Raw genomic sequence first — 27,722 nt, 5'->3', positions numbered from 1 at the left:
ATCTAATATATAAACAAAATTAAGAAAAATTCCTTCCTTTTCTGGGACTGATCTTTTAATTGACTGAAGTTAAAAACATGGCCTGTGGTCTGACTAATCAATATTTTAAAATCCTTTTGATAATCACGGATACAGCGTCCTCCAGGTTAAAGAGGAGAGGGACCACATAGGTTATTAGAGTCCATTTTTTCCTTTGGTATGGGTAATATGCACCTCTGTGAAGGCACCATTAATGCTGAATGTTAGTAAAATAACAAAAAACAAAAATGCGTGTTCCAAACTGGCCCAACTGTCCTCCAGACCCAATGAAGACATTTACTACATTATGAAATATGACAAAAATGTTAAGCAGCTGTAATATCCCAACCATTTAAACCATTGTGATGACCTAAAGATCATGTTAGAATAAAAACAAAAACCCAAAAACAAAACAATAAAGTCCAGTATTTTCAAAGGTGTAATATTGTCTTTTAATGATTTCTAAATTATTCCATCTTATTTTTAGTTTTTTTTGTTTTTTTTTTAAGTCAGCTGTAATTTAGGCCTCATGACATGAAAGTACTTTCATTTTGACTAAAGATCAGTAAGGATTATGAGAAAACATTTTTGCCATGGGACCCTCGGTTCATGCAGGTCTTTATCCAGTCACAGGCCAATGGAAAAAAAACAAAAACAATACAATTAATGTGAATCTGATATACTTCAGACATAGTTGTTTGCATTTATATTATTTAAATAAATATTTTTTTAAATACAAGTTCCACATGTAAATAATTACCCGTGGAAATAGAACAACAGAGAGCAGGCTCTTGTCCTTGTTTTGAAGCAGGCCTGATTTTTATGGACAGTGTCTCCCTCTGTTGGATAGACTAAGGAACTACTAATTAAATGAGCGTTTAATCTGTATACTACATATTTTATATGTATATCGTATCTGATACAAATAAAATGTAACATGCTACAAAACATGGTGGTCTAAATTTAAGTTAATTTTTTTTCAGAGATTAAAATCTCATGTGCAGAGACTACACACAGATCGTAGTATTTCATTAATTCGTGGCTTATGTGCGTACACCTCCAACAATATGTTGTTATGAGGCTCATGTGTACCAAAAAATAAAATAAAAATTTACACAATAATTGGTGAATTTAAAAAACATTCAAATTAATTGAAATGCAATTAATTATCACGTTAAAAAGCAATGTAAGCTACTAAAGGAATTAACTGGAATTATCGCATGGTATTTTTCATTCAACAAAAGATGTAATATCACGTGAGGTACAAAAAGATAATAATTATTATAAATTCATTAAATGATTACTATAGAACAATAAAGTGGCGCAACGATAGGTCACGTGCCTCCGCCCTTCCGGCTCCGTGTCCAATCATATTTCAAGATGAGCTGGCACTAAAATACCCGGAAGTGTTTACAGCAGGAGGCTAAACTAGCAGCTAACAGCAGAGTCAGTGGAGAATTGAAACTCCTGGAAGTGCAGTGCGGACGCATCTCCTCCCCTGTGTGCGGTGCTTGTTAAGGTGAGTCCCACCTGTTCACTAACAATCAGCACCCCGATTCTTTCCAGCTTACCGAGGCTAACTGCTCCTAGTAGCAACCAACAGTTAGCTTCAGCGAGTGGCGCGAAATAAGTGACTTGTTTTTGGAAACAAGCGCTTGGAATAGATGTGAATTTGAAACAGAATGCTCGGTTTTCCAGAAAATAGACTGAACCTTCAGTAATAACCTGGGTAATTCTAAAAGAAAAGGTAACTAGTAAGGGGAAACTAGCTAGCATGCTAGTTAGCTAATGTAAAAAAAAACAAAAAAAAAAACAAGTTTAATTACTTCCCAGCACATGGTTCATTTTATTGACTTTAGTTCCAGCAGATACACAGACCTGCAAATTTATCTGCTCACTGGAGAGTCTGCAAATTGGGAAGATGTGAAATGAGTGCTGGTAGGAGAGTAAAGTTTTTAGGTCAGACAGCTGAGAGTGTCGCAGCTGGTAAAATGTACTGCCAGTGAATCTTTGTGGTTTGGTTTGTTGGCTGAAGTGAGCTGTAACAGGGAGCAAAGTGTTGTGGGATCGATGAGGGGCGTTATCAGTGTTTTAATGTGTAAGGAGGCGTGATGCTGCGCTGTGTTTCTGCAGTTTTTGCGGAGCCGCAATGACACAGCTGTTCTGAGCTGCCATATCTGAAGCAAAGCAAACCCCTCACGAGTGCTCACACAGCCAAAGAAAACACTCAAATGCTTTATTCAGTTTTTGTTTTAGCTTTTGTCTTTTTCACTTATTGTTGTCAGGGATCGTCTACAAAGACGTCAATCTCAGAATAAGGAGAAGCCTCCGGCCTCCACCCATCGGGTTGCTCTAAAGTGGGCTGTGTTGCTTTTCAGTTTTGTGGAAGAAGTAAATGAGTTTATTAGATTTAATCTTAAAACAGGATTAGGAGTGCATTTTTAGAAAAATGTCATTAAGCTTAGCTGAAAGAAGCCATACACTGAAAATCCACTTTCATGGGGTTGTAACATTTTTTATAAAGTATGATCTGTGAAAATCTGGCTTCCACAACATCAGCAACATGACAGTTACCCATTTACATTTTTTCTTTTTTTTAAATTTCATGCAGAACTATGTGAAAGTCTTGAGCCACTCCTCGCTTCTTTTTCTTTAGTTTCCAAAGAGTCAGACTTTTTCAAAGTGGTGTTAAAGTAATAGTTTTCCAATCTTTCAAATGTTTTTCTTTGGAAGTTTGTTCTGCCTTTTCACTCATTTTCAGTCCAGTCCATATGGAAGCCCGTTTCCGCCACTAAAAAAAAAAAAAAGGATCCATAACTCAAAATTTCGAGTTATTTTCTCGAAATTTCGAGTTAGGATCCTTTTTTTTTTTTTTTTTTTTTTTAGTGGCGGAAACGGGCTTCCATAAGTCCATGCTCCATTTTCAAATAATTTTATTTTGGCTTTCTAACCTGTGAACTATTCATTATAAAAAGGCACCTAATTCAAGGGGTGAGCCAGTGTTGTGGCTACTCGTGGCTGACAGTTAAATTTTATTTTATTTATATAGTGCCAAATAACAAAAACTGTTGCCTTAAGGTGCTTTATATTGTAAAATACAGACCCTACAATAATACAAGAAAACAGAGGAAACCCCAAAAATCAAATGACAAGGTGCAGTGTGTCCTTAAAAAATGTGAGGAAACTGGGCAAAGTGTCGTGCCTAAAAAGCTATGTCTACCAGGTGAATTCAGAAATGGTCTCAATGAAAGGCTGGTTGTCAAGAAGCCATTCTTCAGGAAGGGAAACTGGGAGAAAGGTCAGAGGCAGATTACACAAGAACTCCTATGGAGCAATGGATCCAGATATGAATTTTTTTTTGTCTGGAGGTTGGGAGAGCAGTACAACAGTGAGTGTCTACAGCCAGCTGTTAGACACAGTGGAGACTGTCATAGTTTGGAGCGTTTCAGCCAGCAGTGTGTGGTTCACCACTGGATTCATTTTTCAGTAAGACAAAGATCTCAAACACACCGTCAATACAATAAAATGCATCTAAAAGTAAAAATAAAATAGATGTCAGTTACTGACATCTACACAGGCAATTACAAGAGACTCCACCCATTCCTGGGTCTCACCTGTTTGGCCTGCCGCCCTCAGGGTGAGGCTACAGGTCTATCCAGACTCAGGAACAGTTTCTTTCCACAAGCCATCATACTGAGCACAGATACACACACATGCCCCACCTCAAAACACACATCTCTCTCATGCATACAACCCATACACACAACAACATACATATTAGCACCCTTGCACATCTGTATAAACGTTTTGCATTTATGTTGTTTGTATTTTTATATTTGTTTCTATTGTTATTTGTTCTGAATTTAATGATTGACTCACAGGTGTGAATGTGAGTGCGAGTGGTTGTCTGTCTCTGTGTGTTTGCGATGGATGGATCTATTCTAAATGCTGCTCACAGGAAGTTGCTTCTGTATTTGTTGAATGTCTGATGTTTAATGACAATAAAGGGATTTGGATTCTGATTGGCCTCCCTGGAAAGCAAACTTTAACATTATTGAAGTCTGAGATCATCTTTATAGAGAGTGGAACAAACGGCAAGGCAAGTTTATTTATATAGCGCAATTCAACAGCAAGGTGATTCAAAGTGCTTTACAGAGACATTAAAAAACAGAAACAAATAAAAAGCATGATTTAAAATGGAGAAAAAAAAGGAAGGAACAGTAGATAAAATCAGTAGTTAAATGTAAGTTTTGAAATTTAAGCTTAAAAGTAAAACACTGTGGATTTGGTGCTTTATTCAAATGCAGCTGAGAACAGGTGAGTCTTCAACCTGGATTTAAATAAACTGAGTGATTCAGCTGATCTGAGGCTTTCTGGAAGTTTGTTCCCAGAAACCAGCTAACATCCAGAACAGAGCTTTGAATTTCCTGGAGAGTCATTCCTGAAGATCTGAATGACAAGAAAGCTGACTAGAGTTTAGGCTGTGTTCAATAATAAAGGCCGTTACAGCAAATATTGACTTTCAAGATAATACAAATGTGTTTTTTGCCTTAATATACTTATGTTTGCATGTGTTTTGTATCTATAGTATTTCCAATTTTCCTAGCAAATTATAAAGAAAGACGGTTGGCTTCACACTTTTCGCCGGTACTGATGCAAACCAGGAGGAGCTAAAATGCAATTGGTGCTAAGCAGAGGTGCTGTGAAACTGCCACTTTCAGTTTAACTGTTGGATTTAAAGTTTTGTTAGGGTCTGAGTTTTACGTGACAGAGCACACTGTTCCTGCCTCGGTCAGTTGGGTAGTTTGTGTGACTGGTATGTTATCACGTTAATTCTCAATCTGATGAAATGAATATATTAAACATCAGAGCAGCACATCAGCCAGAGGCAGCCAGAGCACTGATGGATGAAAGTGTCTGATAACTGGGTGGATTAAAGTCATACAGTTTGTTCTAATGTGCACTAACTGCTGTACGTTGTGAATGGCAATAAAGTAGTTATTCTGTTCTTCTGCTTATTGAGAACGATTAACTGTAGATGTCATGATCAAGTGCCATGTGATGGTGTTTTTGACATGTGAACCTGCTGTGTTTCCTGTTCAGAAGTCAGGATGAGTCTGCAGTGGACTGCGGTGGCCACCTTCCTCTACGCTGAGGTCTTCTTAGTTCTGCTGCTCTGCATTCCCTTCATCTCACCCAAGAGGTGGGTAACACCTGACTCACACACACCTGTCTTGGCATCAAGCTTTTTCCAGCTCAAATCTGATAGCGTTACCTTGGCTTAAGATATCTGCCAGTACAAACTACTGCCTGGAAAGGTCAGTAGTTTGTAGTAAACTAGCAGCTGGAAAGAAATGACTTTCAATCCATTTCACTTTTAAATGAGAGAGATTATCGTCTAAACTGTCAGTCAGCTGGGTTTGACCGCAGTTTACAGTCAATAAAAACATTTGCAAACATACAAACAAGGTGTTGGCGCACCAGTGTGGAATATCTCCAAACTGCTGGCACTTTTTTTGTTCCACCGAGTTTATGCTTGCCGTTGTTTGAGTTGATGTATCAGCTGGAGCTCAGAGTGCCACTTTACAGAGAGGGAAAGGTGATAAGGCTGTGGTGATTTCACAGATGCACATGACACAACCAGTAATGTCGGCTCATTGTTGCCGAGCTTTTGGGCTGGTAGGGGACCAGTTTTGATGCATGCATCCCTACACCGATCCTTTTGTAGTTTAGTACACCTTGAAAACAAAACAAAGTATCACAATCACAAGAAAGTACCTCTATAGAAATCTCTGCAGACATTTTAACAACCCTGCTGATGGATGTGTCTTTCATGGGAAAAATTACAGACAATTAGACAATTCTGGATATTGAATGTTTTCTCTGCCTTGCTGAAAACTTCCCCAATCATGGATTTTCGATACTGTCACACGACAAACAGACGGCGAGATAAATCTTGGCCCATCTGGGTTTAAAGCAGCCAATGCAAAGCATTTACAACATCGTGTCCGTGTGCTGTTGGCTCCATGAGAGGAAGCTTTGGCCGTTAATTTTTAGCTGGAGAAGCGTGAAGCTCGCTGATGGAAGCAGCAGAGTTCAGTTTGTCCTCAAACAGAGCAGCTCTGTGTGACTGTGATCACATTAAAAGACCTCCTGACTGCCGAATGATGAGCTCTGATTAACTCCGCACACACGGCACAGCGCTGATACGAGCTGAAATCCAACAAAGAAAAAAGTCAATAAAAGTAGAGAAGTTTTAGTGCTAGACCTCATAGAGGAGTTTTTAAATTATTTTATCTGACTAGATATCAAGAATTAAAAATAGCCTTTGTTTTGTTATTTTCATATGTGAAAGAAAGTTTATCATTTTTATCTGATTGACTGTTTGTAGCAATGGTGTAACCTAACATAGATAAATGCAATAACATGACCTCTGCTTATGTAGGCTTTGAGCAACAGTTGCGTTTGTTGGATGGTACATTAACCCAGAAACAACAAGGATAAGTAATATTGTTGTCCCTTTTAGTCAGTTTCACACCGCAATATCATTGTTCTTGATTCATGACTCCACAGATGGAAGCAGGAAAACAACAACTCAACTTACTTTACAGTTTTGTTGCTAACCATAATTACAATTTAATAAAACAAGGTGTCGACATGTTTTTTGTTTGTTTGTTTTTTTAGACAACAGAAATAAAAATAAAACAAAATGAAATTGTACTTAAACTGTGTAAAATAAAAATGTGCAATTTTATATAATAACAATGTGGTTATTCAGACTGAAACTTTGGTGTATCCCACTCCCTCATATGGAAAAACCCCCAAAACTGAAACTGTTAAAAGTTCTAAAAGTACTAAGAACTGACTCTAGAAAATGGCTCAAACTAATGCAAATTAAAAAAAACAAATATTCTATATAATATAAACTAAATAAAAATAAATATAAAACTGTACTAACTATATTCTTAATAACCAGCTTCCTGCAGAGGTCACTGCACAGTTGAGCTCATGTCTGTTTTTGTTTGGCCCCTAGAGGGGGCTAGAGCTCCAGGTTTAGTTGCTGTGTTGTGAAACATTAAGATCACCATTCATTCGTCCATCCTTTCTCTTCTGCTTTCTTCTTTTTTTTTTTTTTTTTTTTTTTTTTTTTTTTTTTTCCTCCCATCACTTCAAGCGTGCTTGGATCACTTTTGGCTCCCAAAAGATGCGATAAGATGGATTTTAATTATCCCAGAAGTTCAGATCCTGTCCTGCAGAACCAGTAGTGTCCAACACAACATTTAAAAATTAAATAATGGCTTCATAAAGTAACAACAAAAAGCTCATTCAGATTACTCCAAACAAAGAGTAAAAAAATAAATAAAGAAAAGAAAAGTGACTCTAATGTCTCTATAATGTAAAACGTATAAAAGTGAACCTGTCTTCTTCTTCTTCTTGTTGCCGACTGATTTGTGTTTTATTCTCCTGGTTGTTGTTGTTGTTTTTTAGGTGGAACAGCATTTTCAAATCTCGCATCATAAAGGCCATCACTCTCTATGGAAACACCGCCTTCATGGTGGCCATCGCCATCCTCGTCTTTCTGCTCATCGGTACGTCTGCAGTGCTTTTGTTGATTGGTTGGGAGGTGGCCTTTAGCCAAAGTGTAGTCGATATTCTGCATTCTTCCAGTCTGTGGAGGACGCTGCTGTAGCTCCATTTCAATCAAGTTTGACGAAGCACGGGTAAACAACGGCACCATCAGTTCCTTACTTTGTAATAACATCGTGTTCAGAGTCCAGCTGATGAAATGTCGCCAAACTCTTTATCAAAGGAGTGTTAGGCAGAAATAATGTGTGGCTTTTATAACATTTAAAACTAAATTAAAGTTCGGCATCAGTCTGTGATTTTGTAAAGCATCAAAGTAACTGCAAAATTTTCCCAGATACATAACATCTGTCGTAGTCGGATCACAGGGATCGCAGATCATAGGGATTCGAGATGTTTCCATCTAAACATAGAAGCTACTCATTTGGTTGTGCAGAAAGACAGCTTTATTTTTTCATATGCTTAAATGTTGTTTAGGAAGTACAACTGTAATTACATGTTGTATTGTGACAGTATATCCAGTACTTCTCTGCTCAGTAGCCACATTTATCCGCCCAGGTTTACCACACATCGTGATTTGAACTAGCTTCTAACATAAACCAGGTTTTTCCTGCCAACGGCCTCACAGAGAGTTTACTTAGAGCAAGAGGTTTTCTACTAATAATAATTATTTTAAGCAGTTGTTTAAGTTCGGGTTTTAAAAACATCAACCATTAACAGTTCAGTACCTGTGCCAGAAATCAGTTCTGTTGTGTGCGTGTGTGGTAGGACAGTGTTTGCTCCCAGTAAGCACCGACTTTGTACCTCAGCCAGCAGGGAAGCAGCAGAGCTACAGTGCAGCTACAAAATAAGTTTACTGTGAATTAAAGATGCAGAAAAGTGACGTTTCCGTGTGTTTCCTGTACAGATGCTTTCCGTGAGGTGAGGAAGTACAGTGTGACGGAGAAGGTGGATCTGGCAAACCACCCGACAGCCATCGAGCACATCCACATGAAGCTATTCAGAGCACAGAGGAACGAGTACATTGCTGGCTTCGCCCTGCTGCTCTGCCTGTAAGACACACACACACACCCCTCACCTCAAGCTGTTTAAGTTTTAGGATCAGCCACAGTAGACTCACTTCACTGGAAAGACTTTAAACCGAGGATACAGCTGTTAGCTTTTGTGCTAGCAATCGGATAGTTGCTCAGAGAACGACCTAAACGGTCGAACTAGATCGGCTTCATAGATCGGCACATCGCCACTGATATCTGATCGAACTTTCTGGATCAGGATGGGAACGATACATGATGCTGCCTCGTGCATCTGGACTACTCGACCTCATGGAGTCTAAATTCTGTTTGTGTGTCATTATAGCCAGACCGACTCTCCTCCATGGGCTGTCGTTACAGATCTGAGCTCTGTGGGGTTTTTTGTTTTGTTTTGTTTTTTTCGATTTCAATCACAAAAAAGGTGGTTTCATCTTCTTTGCCCTTCCACTCCCACTTAAGAGTCTCTTTATAAAGGAAAGGATAAGATAAGGTGCCGTAAACTAGTTCCTAGGCAATGTCCCATCCAGGTAGTAACCAGGCCGAGCTCTGCTTAGACTCAGAGATCACAAAAGATCAGCTGTGCTCAGGGTTTTTAAAGAAGGTGCAACATTTCTGAACTGCGGCAATTTTTAAAATTAAAGACACGGTCTTCTTATTCCTTGTTTTTTGTTAGATCATTAAAAAAGTATTAATTAAATTAAAACATATTTCAAAAATGGATCCAAAATAAAACAAACAATGCAAATAAGCGTACTAAGTTTTAAAAGAGGCAAAGAGCTGCCTGATCCTGTGCTAAAATTGTCACAATACAGAAGTCTGTTTGTGTTGTTGGACACATGGCCACTTTTTGTGTTACAGACTTTGACTCTGTTGTAATTCAGCAGTAATAGTTTTCGTGTCTGCAGCACGTATGTTGTCCACATTCTCCACCAAAGTCTGTCATCCTGCTGTAAAAGAAACCAGAGCAGTGAAACCAGGAACTTTTTCTACACCCCTTCGCCATCCTGTTAACCATTTATCCAATTAAGTGTCACATGGGGGTGAAACTAGTGGTTTTTAATGCCTAAATCTAACAGTTTCAACACAATTAAAATCAGGAGCTGAAGTGTAAAATTGTTTCCAGCTGTGTGAGCGGTGAAATCATTCACCACAAACTCCGAAAAGAACTGCAAATTAAGAGATTTAATGCCATGAAGATTCCACAGACTCTTGTTGAGTTTCCTCCATTTTTGACACAGAGTGGATGCTGCACTGTAAGAGTGTTATTAGTAAGCCTTCATCATTGTTGGGACGACTTTATAGCAGACTTTCCCTTAAGGCTGATTGCTTGGGAGTGCTGAATCAGTCGAAGCCTCCACAGGAGCATGCAAGCAGAGCGAAAGGGTCGTCAGTGCACTGAGGAGTGAGGAGACGACCACATATGGGAGTTAGGACCAGCGTGCAGCTGAACTTCTCTCTGAACTTCTGTCCTAAAGCGAGCTTGCAGTGGGATACTCAGTCGCACCAGAATAGACCCAACAGGCTGACTGATCTAAACTCAGAGGAATTTAAAGTCGGGCGGAAAGAATGAGCAGCTGACCGTGTGTCTGTCTGTCAATGTGTGTTTCCACTGTACAGTGTAAATCCCCATCCAGATTGGACAGAGACTTCACAGGTGCGAAGCAGCCTGATTGGCTGACCCACTCAGAGTCAGACGTGACTGAGTACAACTAACCTCAGACTTCAGCAACATGGCATGTTGTTACTGGTCTGACGGCTTGTTGTTGGGTTGAAAATCCATAAAGTTACCAGTGAAGTCCATCAAAGAAGAAGGATTGTTTCATTCGCCATCCTCACATACTGACTTAAGAAGTCAGTATGTGAGGATGGCGAAATCTATAAATAGATTTCCCTTTTTACAGCAGGAAAAACTGAAATGACCCATTCCTTCATTCCTGAGGTGAAATCCTCAGATCCATTGTCTTAGATCATTTCTGATATCGTGTCTTATTTGGGACAGGGTGAGGAGGGAGGTGTATGATCTGCTGTGACCCCTAAAAGGAACAGCTGGAAGTAGTATTTACTTTTTGTATGTATCACAGTTATTGTCAATAGCTGAAATTTGTCTGCTGTGTTCATCAGAAAGTTGCAAAACAAAGTGTGACTTGGAGACCAGCCTGTCTGAATCCTGAGTTTTCACAGTATTTGAATGCATAAAAAGCCTGATCTGAATGCACTGATCTTACACTAAGACTACGTCTTTTTACGGGAGGGTAAAATACAGCAGGCTCTCAAATCAACACCCTGTAGATAATTTGAGAGATTTATATTAGTTTTGCAGCTTTACTTGAACCTTAGAGGGTCTTACTTACGACGCAGCAGTTTGTGAAATTTATGACTTTTGCATGCGTATTTTATTGATAACAATTATTTGCTGACGGTTCAGTTTGAGTTGCTGCTGCTACAGTCAGCTGGCTTCTCGTGAGTGTTGTGTGAGATTTTATTTTGAATCTTTCTAAATATTTAGTTGAGCAGTCAGTGGTCATGTGACCCTGACGGATCCTGGTTGACCTACAGCTGGTGGGTCTAAGTGACAATAAATCAGGACAGATCAGTTTGGTGCAGTTTTGATTGCAGAGTTGTTCTGTGCCCCCTGGTCGCCTGCAGGGGGCAGCAGCACGTCCTTCTTGTTGCTGCTCTTCTGGGGTACTTTTTGGTGTGCAGCAGCTGCTGCTCTTTGACTCACCGTGGCAGCGCAGCATGTGATGCGACAGCTGCTGTAACGCAGATGCCAGGAGGAAGTTTAGACCGTGCCCTCCGCTGCCAGGCCGCTGTGATTGGGAACTCCAGCTCAAGAATTTCCAGCCTGAGCCAAGAAGAAGACTGTGGAAAGGCTGAAGCTCTGGCAGCTGCCTGGTCAGATTATTTCAGGCCTGTGAAGTAACTGACAGCCATATTTGGAACAGACAGTCGCTTCTCCTAGAGACACTTGAGATGGAGAAATCTCTTTTATTCCTCGTGTAAACTACTCCACTTTTGGTCACCTTGAAGCAGTTTACACACCGATCCAAACAGGCTGCTGTGGTGTTGCAGAAGATAAATCAGACTTACAACCTGATGTATCTATTAAACCGCTAAAGACACCAAACTTAAACCTAGCTATACACACACACGCACGCACACCCTCCTGCTGCAACAAATATGGCATCCAGCGACATGTGTGGAATAATCCACCGCTGTTCCTGACTAATGCACTGTTTTTTCAACATTTTCCGTGTTGTTATAGTAAACATTCAAGGCTGGGGAAAAAGCAGTGAGGGAATTTTAAACCATGAACAGTGATGTTGCTAAAACAATCACTTGGTGCCTTTGCAGAAGTAAAACATTGTTTATTAACTACTGAAGAAGTAATGTATCATCCCGCGTGTTCGAATACCTTTACAATACTCTGCACCATCCGCTGAGCTGTGGTGTTATTAACAGTTAACATATTTTTCAGCCTTACTTATGCTAACACAGCAGCACAGATCAATAAGGAGAACATACTTCTAGGTGTGGCTTTTCAGGCAAATTTTGTTTTCTCTCGTTGTTACAGTAGTGCATATTTGCCTCACCATAAATGCCCAGAGTCACCCAGTGTGATTCATCTTGAGCAAAACAAAGACTCTTTGGTCTAAGTGAATGTGTCGCGCTGAGTCTCTCACCTTGGTCCCCTTTCAGCACCATGTGATCAGGCTGTTGGTCTCCATTTGGCTACTTTTCAGATCTCCTCTATGAATCTGTCAGAAACCAACTGTTGCCCTTGCAGAGACAGCCTTTGTGGTTTAAATCACCTGCTAGTTTTGAGTGTAATTCTCTACCAGATGACCTCTCCAGCTCCTCTTCCAGCTGTTCTGTCCCCAGTTAATTGTATTTCATTTGAATTCTGTTGAAAAGTCAAGAAAATTCTTGTTGTAAATACTGCGGATTTAAAAGATCATTAAGCCCCAGTGTGTTAGATTAATAACTGAAATTACAATATTTAGCACAATAATAATAGTAGAGCTGCCACTATTAGTCGACTAGTCATGATTATCAAAATCGTCGATGACTGATTTAATAGTCGACGTGTCGTTTGAAGCTTTGTAAGATCCCAAAAGACGCAGGAATAAGTAGCAGGATTTAAGTGTAATAACGGACTGAAACAGAAGATGGCAGCACCGCATGTACAAGGATGCCAGCTGCCGTTAAACCCCGAAGAGGAAGAAGTAGCTCTGTCCCAGAATTCATAGCGCAGCCCAGCTCAGTTTCCAACAATGGCGGCAGCTAGTTAGTTTTAATATTACTCTTATTATTCTTTCTGGGTCACAAAATAAACGTTTAGCGTGTTTTCAGGTGAGAATGTAGCTGTGTAAACCTCAAATATCTGCTCAGTTTATCAAGACATCACATATTTTCAAAAGCGCTCCGACGTTTTCGGAGACGTCTGTTACCCACTAGCTCGATAGCTAGCCGGGGGCTAGGCTCTCTAGAGCCGTGAGAACACCGGACTCCCGGCAAATCATTTTCAAACCCACCGCCGTCTTTCGCTACTCAGGTTAAACATGATATATAAGTCACTTAGATAACTTCAAAATGTTATTGTTTGGTTTTTTTTCAGTATTTTATTTGTTCCTGAGTAAATCGGCTGAGTTTATTAAACTCCACCGAAACAATCTGCACATTTAATTAAAATTTAATAAACTACCATCTTGTCTTTATTTTAGTTAGCACAGACCTTAAACACTTCAAGCTGTAAGCTAATGATAGTTATATAAGAGCAGATGCTGCTGGTGCAATAAGCTGTAGTTTTACGTACAATGGATTAGGGCTGCACGATTTTGCATAAAATGAGAATCACGATTTTTCTGGCTTAGAATTGAGATCACGATTTTCACGATTTTTCCAATATAAATATTTATTGCACTTATTAACTGCACATCAACTTCGTAACAGTTGAGACTGAACATAAAAACAACAAATGTCTCACGTTTTGTTGTTGCCGCAAAATGTTGTACTGCTTGAAATTCCGTCTCCACCGTTGCTCGACGCTGCGTGTATAGAGCAGGTAGTGCAACAATAGAAAAATAGTTGCAGGACGGCACTGTGTAGCGTTTGTCTAGGGTGTTGATCATTTTCCTAAATCCCTCGTTTTGCACAGTGTTGATGGGAGCCATATCTTTGGTCAGGTGATAAGTGATAGCCTCCGTAATTTCTTTGTGCCTGCGGGAGTTCGACGTGTATAGGGAAGCGCTGTATAAGGTTCCCGTTATTGGTGTTTGGGTGGTTGACCGGGACAGATTTTCTCCTGTCACTTTCTCGTCATCCCTGACGTGCTCTCCGTTGTTTTTTCCCTGCTAATTTTAGCATCACACGGCACAGCTTCTGTATCACGTGGTATAAGGCTCCGCCCTCGTCATTTGTTGAGCAGGAAGAGTGAGCGCTTGTTTTCATGCAGATTACGTCCCGGATCAAAATGCGGTACAATCGTCGTCTTTTTTTTTTTTTTTTTCTTTTTTTTTAAATCGTTGTCATTTGGAAATGAGATCGCACATAAGTATGAATCAAGATCGCGATTTTCTAACGATTAATCGTGCAGCCCTACAATGGATGATGATCTGATTAGTCGACTAATTGCAAAAATAATCAGTGACTAGTCGACTATCAAAATAATCGTTTGTGGCAGCCCTAAATAATAGTGAGACTGTTTTTTGGGCATAATCGATCAGAGTGAATGTGTATTGGGTCACTTTTGCAGCTCACAGAAACTGGTCAGTGTGTATTTGACATTTTGTCAGCGCTGTGTGTTGCTGGGGAAGTTTTACACCCTGAAAATAGCTGCAGGTTGAGTGTGAGTCAAACTGCACAGACAGAACCTGCTGGTTTCTGCTGTTTGTCAGAATGTTCCTGAATGCATCACCAATGAGATATTTACTTGAGCCTCACATGATGGTGAACCAGCAGCCACGAGGTAACTGCTCACCGAGGTGGTAAATTTACCCCGAGCAAGCTTCACATCTGCAGGTTTTTTACAAAGTGAAGTCAGCTTCAAATTTCAGCGTCCTGTTACTCATCTCTGCAGGAGAAGCCTGATTTTACATTCCTGTGTTTAATGTTTCATTCAAATAGGTTATTCATAACAAAAACACTGAAACTAGGCAAACTGTTGTGAAGACTTAAAAAAAATGAATTAAAAGCAAAAGTAGAAAACACTATTTCAATTAAAATCAAATGCTAAACTGTCTGCTTGTTAACCTACTGTATGTGCACTAAAAGCATCTCAATACGTGTCATTTTGTCCACAACCAAAGATGGAGCAGCTGGGGATCTTTTCACATCAAAAGTCTCCGAGTCTGGAGTCTGATGTGAGCTGAGAGGAAACGCACGGTTCATACTTTCATTTTATTTTTCTGGCTGATAACTATGTTGGCAGAAGTGCTCTGAAACTTTCCAGCCCGCTCAGAATAAACTCTGGACTGCTCCTTTAATCCAAAGCTGCAGCTCAGTGATTCTCTCCCACAACTTACATGAATGGGGGCAGATATTCAGTGTACCTGCCCCGCCCTCCACCCACAGTGAGCTACAATTACATCACCGCCTGTCGACGCCACACACAGCACGAACGCCTCACACAGCACGCGGGGAAATGTCAGGGGTCACAGTGTGTTACTATACATGTATCCATGCGTGAAGCGACTCCTGACTTTGTGATGTCATAATCCCGGACCTCTTTACTGGGAACATGGTGATCCTGATCTGATGATTTCAAAATCTCTTTACTGCGTTGTTGTTTCTGTTCAGAAGCTGCGGTCAGATGACCTCATGCATGGTTTACTAACATTCAATCCTCTTTAAAAGATACCTGCAGATATACTAGGCAACTCTGTTTTTAAGTAATTCAACATTTATGTAATTTTTCTGTGGAAAATATAAATGAGCCCCTGGAATCTGCTGCCCCTCTTTAGCAGGAATATCTTGTGGTAGATGTTTTGTAAAACTGATCACTAGTTTTGGATACTCGATTGCTGGAATTCACAAAATTCAAAGCTCGTTCATTTGGAAGATATTTAATGGTTCTCCTGTGGGTACTGCCCACTCTCCAGGATGTTTACTGATGAGTTTCAGGTGATGCTGAAACGTTTATCACATTAAAGGAGGCTGATAAGCAGTCTGTTTAGTGTGATCACACACTGATGTTTTGTCTGTTGCAGGTTGCTGCGTCGCCTGGCCACTCTGCTCTCCCAGCAGGCTTCACTCATGGCCTCCAACGAAGCCTTCAAGAAGCAGGCGGAGGGCGCCAGCAATGCCGCCAAGAAATACATGGAGGACAACGAGATGTTGCAAGAGGTGAAAAAAAAACACGCACACAGAGTTTTGAGCTTTTCAAGTTCTGCTGGTAGAAAACCAGTCGTCAGAGGTCATGGGTCACACTGCCGTAGGGATGGGTATCGTTTAGGTTTTATCCAATACAGGTGCCAAACCGGTACTTTTGAAACGGTGCCAGTGCTTAAAGAATGGAGAACACAAAATTGGTCCAAAAACCTCTCATGTTCAGCTGTTTTTTGTTTTTTTGGGGGGTTTTGTTTTTTTTTTGTAAAAAGATAACAATGTTAGCCTCTTCTGCAGCTATGGGTCATATATGGTATCACTCTTGGCTGGAAGCAGTGCTTAAACAATGGAAAAAACACAAACTTTGTCCAAAAACCTCTCATGTTCAGCTGTTTTCCACTTTTTCTTTGGTCATTTCAGCCTTTTTGGCCAGGGTGAAGGGAGTATCTGCCATCAAACAAGAAGACAGCCGCATGTAGCTATGATGATGTTTGCTAGTTCACCTTACATGCATTAATGTAATAACGTGGTTAGCCTACTCAACGTAAATTACACACGAACAACATTAAGCTACTCACGCAGAGAAGAACGGCTGCTGCTGCATCATCATCCTCATCATTTCTGCTACACTGGCAGGGCTAGGGGCCAGGACTCTCCTCTTCGGGTTTTTGGGGGATGTTGCTAACTCCGGGTCTGATAACAGGCACCACACCCGCAGTAGATGTCTGAGGTCTCGCAGCAGGCTATCAAATACAGCGCATTTTTCGGCTTTTAAAAAAAACGCTATGCGTCGCCAGGTGTTTCATCAGATTCGAGGTGTTACCTCCTTTGACAGTATCACAGTATCAGCTTAAAGCACTTGTTGCTGCTGAGTTTGCATCTTTTGCTGTGAAGTACAGCCAGACTTTGACCGCTTCGTCTTGGGCATTTTTAATCTGTAGCTCTGCTCTAAAAGAACGTACGTACCTGGGCCCGCCTACTATCCTCGGAAATGTAAAATGATTGGCTAGAATCTAAAGTGTATCACAGCTCAGGAAAAAAAGCCCTGAAATAAAGCACCGAAATGTGCGCTGCTTTTCGGTCTGGTTACTACAGTTTATGTCAGAACCGGTGCCATCATGGCACCGGATACCGGTACCCATCCCTACACTGCCGTCATGGTGATATTTGGTAAAAATGGTTCTGTTCTGTGGTTGAGGATTGGCTGTTTCTGGAAAAGATGTTTTTCATAATAAAACTCCATCCAGCTTCACTGTTCTGCAGAAACTCCAGACTGGAAGAAGCGGATTCCCGAGTTTCAGTCCTGAGTTTTGGAAGAACAGACACAGCATGCCAGGCACATTTTATAGAGCAAGATACTCTAAAAGCAACTACAACGATTAAAAAATTTTGGGTGCCGCTCAGAGAGGGGAAAAGGCAGTATTTTTAGGTCTGTGTGATTGAGAGGCAGACCCCACAGGAGCCATAACTTAATAAAAATGACTCCTGGGTTTCTTGAAGTGGTTGCGGTGGAGCATTTTTGTGCAGGAGACTGTTTGCTTCTCTTCTTTGGAGTTTAAACTTTGTCTTGTGAGCCAGTTATTGTTTTATACGGCTGAGAAGCTGCAGTTTGGCTCATCCCAGCTGCTTTTCCATTTTCCATCCCGGCCCTGACAGTTCGATTTTATCCTGCATGTTAGTTTTAATGTGTTCTGGCTCTAGTGCATCCTCTTTGTGCTGATTTCTCTAGTTGCACTCCTGTTTGATGCAAACACCACATGCTCATGACGGGAAGCGTCATCCTTCATCTGGAAATTGATTCAGCACATTCAGAGTTCAGTTTGAGTCATCACGCCAATTTGTACAAGTCACCGAATCTCTTTGCTTTTCTGCACCAACATGGCAGATTTGCTGCTGTAAATCTCAGAAATGAGCCCTGAATTTTTTGTTTTCTCCTTCCTGCTTCACAATAAGGCAACACGTATCCCTGCAGGCATTATGGAATTTATTTCCTGCTAATGTGTCCTTAGGCCTCTCGGGCCACAACCTCAGTGGATGTAACATTACAAGGCGAACTCCCAACTCTTGAGCCACGATCGCCCCGGGATACAGGTTCTCTCAGTAAAACATCAGCTGCTGGCCTTCAGTTTCCTCTCTAGAGAAAGTGTAAAGAGCTCAGAGTAGATCTGCTGCTCCTTGGTCACCTGACAAGGATGCCTACTAAGTGAGGCATTTTAGGCGTGTTCAGCCGGGAGGTGGCCCACCACAAGCTGGAAGGCTCTGTGCCCCGACCCCAGAACAGCTGAGGTTATCGAAGTCTTTGCTAAAACTGCTGCTAAGACAGAAATGTTGACCCTGAAAATGTTTTTAGCATTTTTTCAGTGTCTCTTTTCTATCAGATGTTTATTTTTGATCACATGTTTAGTTTGAGATGTAGTTACAAGACAGGAACACTAGAGGGTGCTCAGCTAACAGTAACTGTGGTCACCTTCTACTGTTCAGTTAGTGCAGGGGTGCGGGGACTCCAGGCCTCAAGTTCTGATGTCCTGCAGGTTTTAGATGTGTCCTTGATCCAGCACAGCTGATTTAAATGGCTAAATGACCTCCTCAACATGTCTTGAAGTTCTCCAGAAGCCTGGTGATGAACTAATCATTTGATTCTGGTGTGTTGACCTGGGGTGAGATCTAAAACCTTGAGGCCTGGACTTCCCCCACCCCTGAGTTAGCAGCTTCACTTGCAGCTTCACTTGCAGATTAACTAGCATGTAGTAGGTCTGCAGCACAGACGCTGTAGATGTTGTTTGTTAAAGAGAAATGTGCCGCTCACTGAGTGTCCTGCTTGAGTCATGATGATACACAGTAGAGCTGACTAATAACAAAAAATGTTGATCGCTAATATTGAATTTGACTCTTGTGTTAGTTTAATAAGATGTAACCAAGTTAAAGTTGTAGCTGTTAAGCATTTAAAGCAAAGGGTAAACCAGCTGTCTGGTTAAAGTGGTATATTCACATCGTTTTAATTCTTGAAAAGTCTTTGAAAGACTAAATCTGAGTTTTGAAATAGTGGAGTGGTGCAGGGTTAGGTTTAGACAGGAGTTTGTTAGTTCTGGACAGATAGGGGTGCTAGCTCACTTTGTGCATTATTAAATTGAATCCCATCCTGGTTCGCTATCACAGTAGCCGGTTCTAATAGGTTTTCTGGCAGAAACCTCGATGATTGATAATAAGAGTTTATCAGGTGCTGTTCGTGCTCATACTGTGTTGTGCTTCGTATCCCCCGCACACACAGGATCCATGTTTGACATTGTTTCATTGACCGTGTCCCAAGGTGAGGAACGGACAAACTGTCCATCCAAAGCAACGTTCCCAAGGTTGAAACTTTGGCAGTGTGTAAACTGTGGTAAAGGGTCCTGACGTTATTTCATCAAACCCCACTTCAGCTCTGGGTTTGGTTTCCATGAATGTGTTTACACGTTCGACATTTCAGGAATATTTGGCGGCAGCGGGAATTTTTCTCAGTGACTCAACAAGGATTTTATAAACTCCCTTGAATGTTTCCCAACAACACGCTGATTGATCTCATCAACCAGAGAGGCAAAGTTCAGCTTTCTGGCAGCTGTGCAATAGGTAATAGTAAAATAAGAGAAAATACATATTTTAAGATTTTTTTTTATAAAAGTATTCCAATGTAAATTATTGAGTTTTTAAATATATGACGTGGGCTGAGAATTGCCCTCATTGAGCACAAATGTTCTTTACAAGTGGCAATGACTGCAGTTCCGTAAATGACCACTCGAGGCAGGCTGTAGAAGTAAGTCAGTCCTCCCCATACAGCCCTATATTAAAGTGTCCAGCTTTACAGCAGAAACAGAGAAGTCCTACAGTCGGCTACAGACGCAGTTTTGGCCAAAGGGGACAGGTTTCTTCTTTCATAACTCTATTTGTTTGTTTGTTTGTTTGTTTGTTTGTTTGTTTGTTTTAAATAAACAGTCATGTTGGAAGTGGTGAAACTGCTGTGATTGACACAAGCAGCTGTAAGCCTCACTTCTGCTAATTGCAGTCAGAGTGTTGATGTTGAAGTGGTCCCGTCTTTTGTCTTTTATGCCTTCTTTCTCAGTGACTGTGATCAGAAAGTGTCAGATGCTCGTCGGAGTGAAAACTAATTCATCTCATTTTCATTTCCAAAGTGTACTGTTGTAATGGGCTCAGGGAAGTCATTTATAATGTTAAAAACAATAAGACAGCAGTGATATTTAAAAATGATATGTTATACTTAGATTCTGGCCTTTTTTTTTTTTTTAAGTCTTAAACTCATCTAAGAGTCAGTAATACAAAAAAGTTTAAATGAATCGGTGACAACACTAATAAGTAAAAACTTGATGTTATGCTCATGTGTTCACAGGTTTGAGTAGGTCACAGGAGATTCTCAGATTTCATAACGAGCTGTGGTCGTCTTTTTTTTTTTTTTTTTTTTTTTTTTTTTTTTTTGTTAGGATGTTTTGCTCCAAGGAGTCTTCTCTTAAGACCCAGCGCTTGTGTAACTTTATGTATGAAGTGTGTGTGTGTGTGTGTGTGTGTGTGTGTGTGTGTGTGTGTGTGTGTGTGTGTGTGTGTGTGTGCAGCCCCAAAGGTCAAACGTACACGTGGAGTTACAGGAAGACGCAAGTGGTCGTGCAGCACTCACTGATTTGTCAGGGTGGAGTCACTTTACTGCAAACACAGTTACACAGGTCACAGTTTACACTGAAGGAGGGGTGTGTGTGTGTGTGTGTGTGTGTGTGCCTGTTTAGATGTCTTTGTGAGGACTGGAAAACTGTAATGTTGCGTTACTTGTGGGGACCAACGTTCACTTATGAGGACAAAAGTGCCCGGCATTTTTGAAACTCGATGTGGTTTTAGTGACAGGGTTACAATTAGGTTATGGTTAGGTAGGTCAGGCTAACGGTTAGGTTTATGTTGGTGGTTAGGGTAAGCGACTAAGGAAAGAATCAATGAGATGTCCTCACTAAGATATCAAAACAAGAGTGTGTGTGTGTGTGTGTGTGTGTGTGTGTGTTACTGTAAAGGCCAGTAAGATGATCCTGGGCACCTGCTCTGCTCCATGTAATTACGCAGAGGGACTTCTAACTACTAACTAATGTCGAAATTGCAGATCTGAGATCATTTATTTGCTCTTTAAGATCTTTTTTTTTTTTTCCTGTGGGTCCACGAAGCAGGCAGGATTTTCTTTAAAATAAGAAACCTATTTTGAGTTATTTTGTCTTTGGTTTGGTGTAGACAAAGAATTAACTCAGCAAAGAGTTCAAGGTCGGTGTTTATCAAACACGAGAGGAAGAAATTGCCAAAAGTCCTCAGAGCGTTGCATTCCTGCTTTTGTTTGTAGCAGCAGATTAAAAGCTTTTATCCTTTCCCACTGACAGAATTTTTTTAGAGGGAGTCCTGAGCTGAGAGGAGCTGCAGGAGGTCACATTCTTGTAGAGATAATCTATGAGGGCAAAGCCTGGCACAGAGACACAGAGGAGGGCTGTAACACACTCCTGCCAGCAGCCTCAATGTTAATGTGCTGTACCCGAATACAGGAGAGAAAGGGCTGTTCCCACAGGCAGTGAGTGAAAGAATAAGCAACAAGCTGATTAGCTGCCAATACATGTAGCTGTCGATGTGTCACAGCCGCCCCGAAAAACATTCAAAGCGCTTCTTTGGGCGCTGGTGGCTGCTGCTGTGTTCGCTGTCAGAGTGATCCCACACTGCTTCAATAATGTTCAGGCTCTGGGGAGGCCAGTCCCTGCCTGATGGTGTTGTGTGTTTTTTAATATCCCTGTGCTTTGTTTGGGATCGTTGTGAGGCTGAAAAATGAAGATTTGCCATTCAGAGACTTGCAGGCGCTCACTGTTGCACCCCTCTCCTCTGTACATATTGATGAGCAAAAATGTAAAATGTGACTCCTCACTCCATAAGATGTGTTTTTGCTGACTCTCAGTTCAGTGCTTGTGTAATTTGGAGTACCTCTCCCTTCTCCCCTGGTTTCCCCTTTCCTAAGAACAGCTTCCTGAAAGCGTCCATCTACTGAGACAGTTTCAGATGAGGCTGGTTTTTTTCTGTTTCTTTAAGACTTCCAGCTCCTCTCCATCTGCTCTGTATAGTTCAGTGTCTTTTAGGTTTGTCGCTTCTTATTTTGTCCTCTACTTTTTTCCGGTTTTCACATTGATATCTATTGTAAGGACACAAATGAATGAAAAAAGCCAATTTCCTGAGACCATAATGTGAAAGGTCTTGAGAAAGCCAGGAGAGCTTTGCCTAATAGCACTTTAAAATATTACAAGATCGTCTGTCTCCTTTGAAGCAGATTATAAAGAAATGGGGAGGTGGCTCAAGACTTCTGGAAAACACTGTATTTCCTTACAGTGATGTTGTGACATAAAGCTCTGCTGGACAGATACAGCACTGTTTGACCCTAAACTTACTCAAGCTGTGTCATGTCAATGACTCAAAAATACTTACTAGCAAAATTACAAGAGAGGAAATTAATTTAATTGAAGGGCACAAAACTAAATCAGTTCAATTAGATTTATAATGGCATCAAATCAGTTGCCTCAAAGCGCTTTATACTGTAAGGTCAAGACCCTACAATAATTATAATAATAACAATAATAATGATACAGTTGGAATTTTTTCAAAAGTGTATTTTTAAAACTAAAATGTTTTGTCACGGCTAGTTTAGTTCACTGTAATAACCTTGTTAACCTCCTATAATGCCTGCCTTTTTATTTTTACATCTGTTTCTACATTTTAAAAAAGCTGCTCGTGTTTCACTTTTACTGTAAATTTATGGTTTGTGACTCGACCGCTCGCTGCTCTGTGATCTTTGGTGCGTCGGTCTGATGACCTCGTGCCGTCGGGTTCAGTTCAGAGCAGTGAAACCAGGTTTTATGGCCTCGTCAGTTAAACAGCTGCTGAGCTTTAGTCCTTTAACTCCGTCACACTGAGCGAACACGCCAATGCGTCGGTCTGACAAACTAATTGATGCTCTGAATATTTCTCAATTAGGTTCTGTCTGTTTCCAGCTTACAGCGAGTCACAGGAAGATTTTCCACCGTCTGCTTTTAAAAAAAAAAATTACAAAACTGATCGAATGAATTATGAAATGAAATGAAATAAATCCAGTAATCCTCATGACTCCAGTTCCTTCCTCAGCAGAAATGGAAACTGAAGATGTCACCACCACTTTGGTCACACACACACACACAGTGATGGTTTCATAATGCAGCGTGAATCAAATTTGAAAATGTTTAAACGAGCACGAACGCTGATTTTCCTCACGTCACCCTGCATGAATTATTGTTCTTGAGTAGTTTGGAGTAGGGCTGGGCGATATGGTCTAAAATCCGTATCACGGTATAATTTGAAGCATGTGCGGTAACGATATATATCGCAATATATTATTTTCTTCTGTATAACGTATTTTCCACACTATAAGACACACTTAAAATCCTTTAATTTTCTCAAAAATCGACAGTGTGCCTTATGTAGGAATCTGGTTGTGCTTACTGACCTCGAACCGATTTTAGGTAGTACACGGTGCACGGAAGTCTATCAAAAAATATTTAGTACAACTTTGGTAAGCTATGAAGGCGCACGGCTTGATGGATTGCCGGAGCGTTACGGCTACCATAGTCAGGAGGCTTAGGGAGTAATCCAAAACTGGGTCCAAAACTCCGCTTCAGCTCCCAAAGTCAAACGAACTCTGCGGCATCACTGAGAGTTAAAAACGGTTTAAATTCTTTCATCTTTAATAAAATGATCAGCGTTGCTGTTTTACCAGGTGTAACAATTAAGTTTAACATCCAGGCATCCATGAAAACAGAATTTTATTAAATTTAACAGAGTTAGAAGTTAGCAGGAAGTTAGCTCGCTAGTTTCCACCTAAGCATGATATAGCATGTCTGAAAAAAGAGAGATTTCTGGAAAAAAATGAAAACGTTCAGCTCTGCTACCACTTCGAACACAAATGACGACAGGAAACTAAACAGCAGTGACGTTTGTAGGGTTACTGAAGTTGGACTAGCTGGTATATAATGATGTGCTACGTGATCGCTAGCAAAACAGCTACGTTAGCATAACATTAGCACAGTGAAGCTGGAGGATGAACACTAACTTTTTTTCCACGCAATAAAAGTTAACATGAGGGTCTCTGGTGGTCAGGGACAAATGCAATCGCATAGCAGGATGCTGTAAATGGACCAAACTTCAGTCAGGAGAACAACTGAGATTATTCATCCACAATACGAGGTTAGTGATTAATATACTGCAACAACATGGGAACAGAACAGCTGCGAGAAAATTCAGCATTAATGAATCAATGGTACGGATGTGGAGGAAGCGCAGTTTTTGCTTTCCCCGTCTTCCAGAACTGCTTTGCCTCTTTGCTATTACTGTCGCCGGCATGATTTGCAGATGATGTTGTTTTTAGCCGCTGCAATGCTTTCGACCATAACAAGCGCAGCTTGATGACACCATCAACTCATGGTAGAGCGGTATAGTCAAAATCTCTACCGTTGGCCAAATTTATATCGTTTCTACCATATATGGTTTATACCGCCCACCCCTAGTTTGGAGGAAATGCAGTTTGCTGCAGACGGGTCGTTAAGATTTCAGCTGCTGTTATTTGTTTTGTTTTTTGTTGGCAGTGTTAAATTAAGTCAACGTCTGGCTCATAAGAGTCAAGCGCCACTTTCTAACAAACTCCAAATTCACTTGTTCTCCCAAAATCTCCGTTAGTCAGCATTTCAGAAGTTTTTGAAGTGGTCAAGAATCTGTGGTCAGCCCTTAAATGCAGGCTGCGAAGCAGGAAACACAAAATATGTGTCACTGCCAAAACCTTCAGCCATGACCGAGCTCCTGATGAATGAAAAGGTCAGGTATGGACCAATGAGCACAGTTGTGGTATGAAGCAGCGGTGCACAGCCGGTGTGTTGCTGTAACGGTTCTCTGGACTCAAACTGGGTCAAAAGTTTGGAGTTATCTGTGTCAAACGGAAAGATTTCAAATATGCATTAGGCTTCTTTCAGCTCTCTGGAGACTTTCAGATCTGCACCAGAATTTAAATAGCAAACATCTGGCAGATGTTAAAGGGCTCCTTTTTTAAAAAATATTGTTTGTTTTTCTAGAAACTGCGTGAGGCTGGTCTTGAGCTGCCGGAGGCTGGGAAGAAAGGACCAGGACCACAGGAGGAGAACAAGACTCTGAAGGAGGAGGTGAAGAGCCTGAAGGAGGAGCTGGAAGCCACCAAGAAAGGTAAGGTGGAGGAAACGCAGTCAGTAGGTAAAATCCACAAGAGATGAGGAGGAGAAGAAGTTAAAGGAGGAAGACTGAGACAGAGAAGATGAGATCTGAGTGAAAATGAGAAATCTGTTTGTTTCACAGCTCTGCAGAAGTCGGACAACGACGTTCGTGCCATGAAGAAACAGTCCGCGAACCTGACGGTGGAGTACGACAGACTGCTGGAAGAGCACAGCAAACTCCTGGTAACACACACACACACACACACACACACACACACACACACACACACACACACACACACACAAAAATCTCCAAAACAAGAATTTAAAAAAGAGGCAAAAGCACGCAGGAACCAAGGCACAGAGCCCCCTGACGGCCCTCGTTTAGAGTCATTGCTTAAACATGCATTCACTTCTATTATCCACCAGGGGGCGATACCTGAGGTTGCAAAAAAGAGGTTTCTGGTCCTGTAGAGGTTAATGGGAGAGATGGCCCTCCGCCCTGACCTCTGTAAACATTTACTGATGAGTTGATGAGCTCAGTCACTCACTGGAGGCCATAAATAAAATACTTAGTCCTCTTTTCTTTAACGTTGGTCTGAAAACGAGGATTATCCAGGATACACTGAGCGGAGGGCACAGCGATATTTAGCGTGTGTGTGAGATCAGTTACAGTTACAGCAGCTCGTCCAGCTTAAATCATATACAGCACAAACTCTGACAGCAGATTTGTGTAACATATATGTAAAATCACGTGATTTAGTCTCGAGTTTCGGTTTCAGCTGCTCGTGTTCTGGATCCAGTTCAGGCTGAGCTGACGATCTAACATGACGTTATATTTATACGTCCTAATAAGAGACAGTTTTAAATAAAGGATCAGACTCCTGCAACATTGTTTTCATATTTTCACATTAAATTTAGTCACAAATTACACTCTGATTTAATCGCAGGTCTGAAACACGCCGTATCGGCTTAAAGAGCTGACGCTCTGTGATGATGCTCGTCATAAATTTGTTTGTGAGGTCTGTGTTTACCCGACACGGACAACACGGTTTGACATGGTTTGGCTGCATGTTGTCATGGCGATCAGCTGTTTTTATGTATTTTATCCGCAGGCGAAGAGCGACAAGAAATCAGACTGAGGAGGACATCGATGGTTCCCGGCTTCTTTCATCTTCATCACCGTCCTCAGCAAACTGTCTGCTGCCTCTGCTTCCACCTCCGCGATGTGATGTCACCGACTTTTGGGCCAGCTGACATCACCGATGGCTGCGATTGGTTAATCAGACTGTCTGAGCTCCAACATAAGAATGTCGGTTTACTGTCAGACTTCCTGTGTCACTGTTTACGCCTCTGCAGTGTTTCTGTTTTTCTCTCTTCTGTCCACTTTGCTGTTTAAAGGCCAGCTTTGGGGTTCTGTTGTCCTTTAAACAGCTGACCTTTTCCTTCACTTTCCATAAACTGTTTTCTTCTGAGGACATTCCCTGATTAACATTTTTGGAGCAAAGTAAATCCAAACAATGAATCCTGTTCCCTGCAGGAAAAGACCATCTTCATTCCAAAATAAAAGCATTTTGTCCTCTCTGCACATTCTGGGTTTAAATCAGGGTTAAAAAAGTCCAAAGGATGGCTGTGCCATCAGATTTCCTTCTTTCTTAAACTGTAATTTCCATCGAGACTCTTGTGAATATGAATGTTTGGAGCTGCAGCAAAGATCACTTAGTACGAGCAAAACAAGACTCCGGCGTCTCCTCTGGTTTCTTCTTCTGGTTTGCCTGAACTCTTCGTCACTGTTAGCCGTGTGCTGAACACACACTTTAAATTTTGGAGCTGTTTGATGCTCCACTTTCGGTTATTCATTACAAAATGTTAAGTAAAGAAAAGAAAAGGCACCCGTGTCTGTTCTGCTTGTGTGGCGTGATCAGATTTTTGTCGTTGTGTCTTTAATGACGTGTCACAATAAACATGGATGATTTCAACAACAGTAAGACCCCGTGTGGTGCAAAAGAGTTTGATATGTCAGGTTTTTATAGGCTTTAAAAAAAAAGGAAATTAGTGATAGGAGGGGGGCTGATGATCAGCTGATCATGAAACCATTTTTTTTTTTTTCTTTGCTTGAAGGAAAAAGTGCGTTTATCTTTGAGGATGGATCAGAGTCACCACCTTATCCGTCTATAAAAACACGAGCAGGTTTTTTTCTGAAAAGGTTTAATCATCATTTTTCTTGTTTATGTGGAACTTCTGGTTTCTTGGCTTTTGTTGGGGGGAAGTGGACGCAGCTTTCACCTCAGTTTACCGTTTGGCTGTGGGTCGATTTCTGATCGTTCTCATGTACGAGCGTCACTTCACGACTTTACTCGGGTTTTGTTTTCGTTTTAATTCTCATGAGGTTTATTCTGCAATTAATGGCACTTTTTTTTTTTTTAAATCACGATTTTGATATTTTAATGCATTATTTTGTTCGTTCTTTAAAAAAAATAAACATCTCATTTTGCCACATTTC

The 27,722-nt window shown here is 40.9% G+C and overlaps 1 protein-coding gene across 1 annotated transcript; it reads left to right on the top strand.

The window, feature by feature from the left end:
• The first annotated feature begins 1,401 nt into the window (after positions 1-1,401).
• Positions 1,402-27,722, top strand: bcap31 (B cell receptor associated protein 31). Its single transcript, XM_040022700.1, has 8 exons — positions 1,402-1,537; positions 5,122-5,221; positions 7,507-7,607; positions 8,510-8,654; positions 15,842-15,977; positions 25,106-25,232; positions 25,362-25,462; positions 26,335-27,722. Exons 2-8 carry the CDS (start codon positions 5,130-5,132, stop codon positions 26,359-26,361), a joined length of 729 nt encoding a protein of 242 aa, XP_039878634.1. The 5' UTR covers positions 1,402-1,537; positions 5,122-5,129; the 3' UTR covers positions 26,362-27,722.

This window comes from Simochromis diagramma, unplaced genomic scaffold (assembly GCF_900408965.1).
Source record: "Simochromis diagramma unplaced genomic scaffold, fSimDia1.1 OVJJ01000308.1, whole genome shotgun sequence".
NCBI lineage: Eukaryota > Metazoa > Chordata > Actinopteri > Cichliformes > Cichlidae > Simochromis > Simochromis diagramma.
Note: the sequence above shows the minus strand (reverse complement) of the source record. Positions and strands in the feature narration are given on the sequence as shown.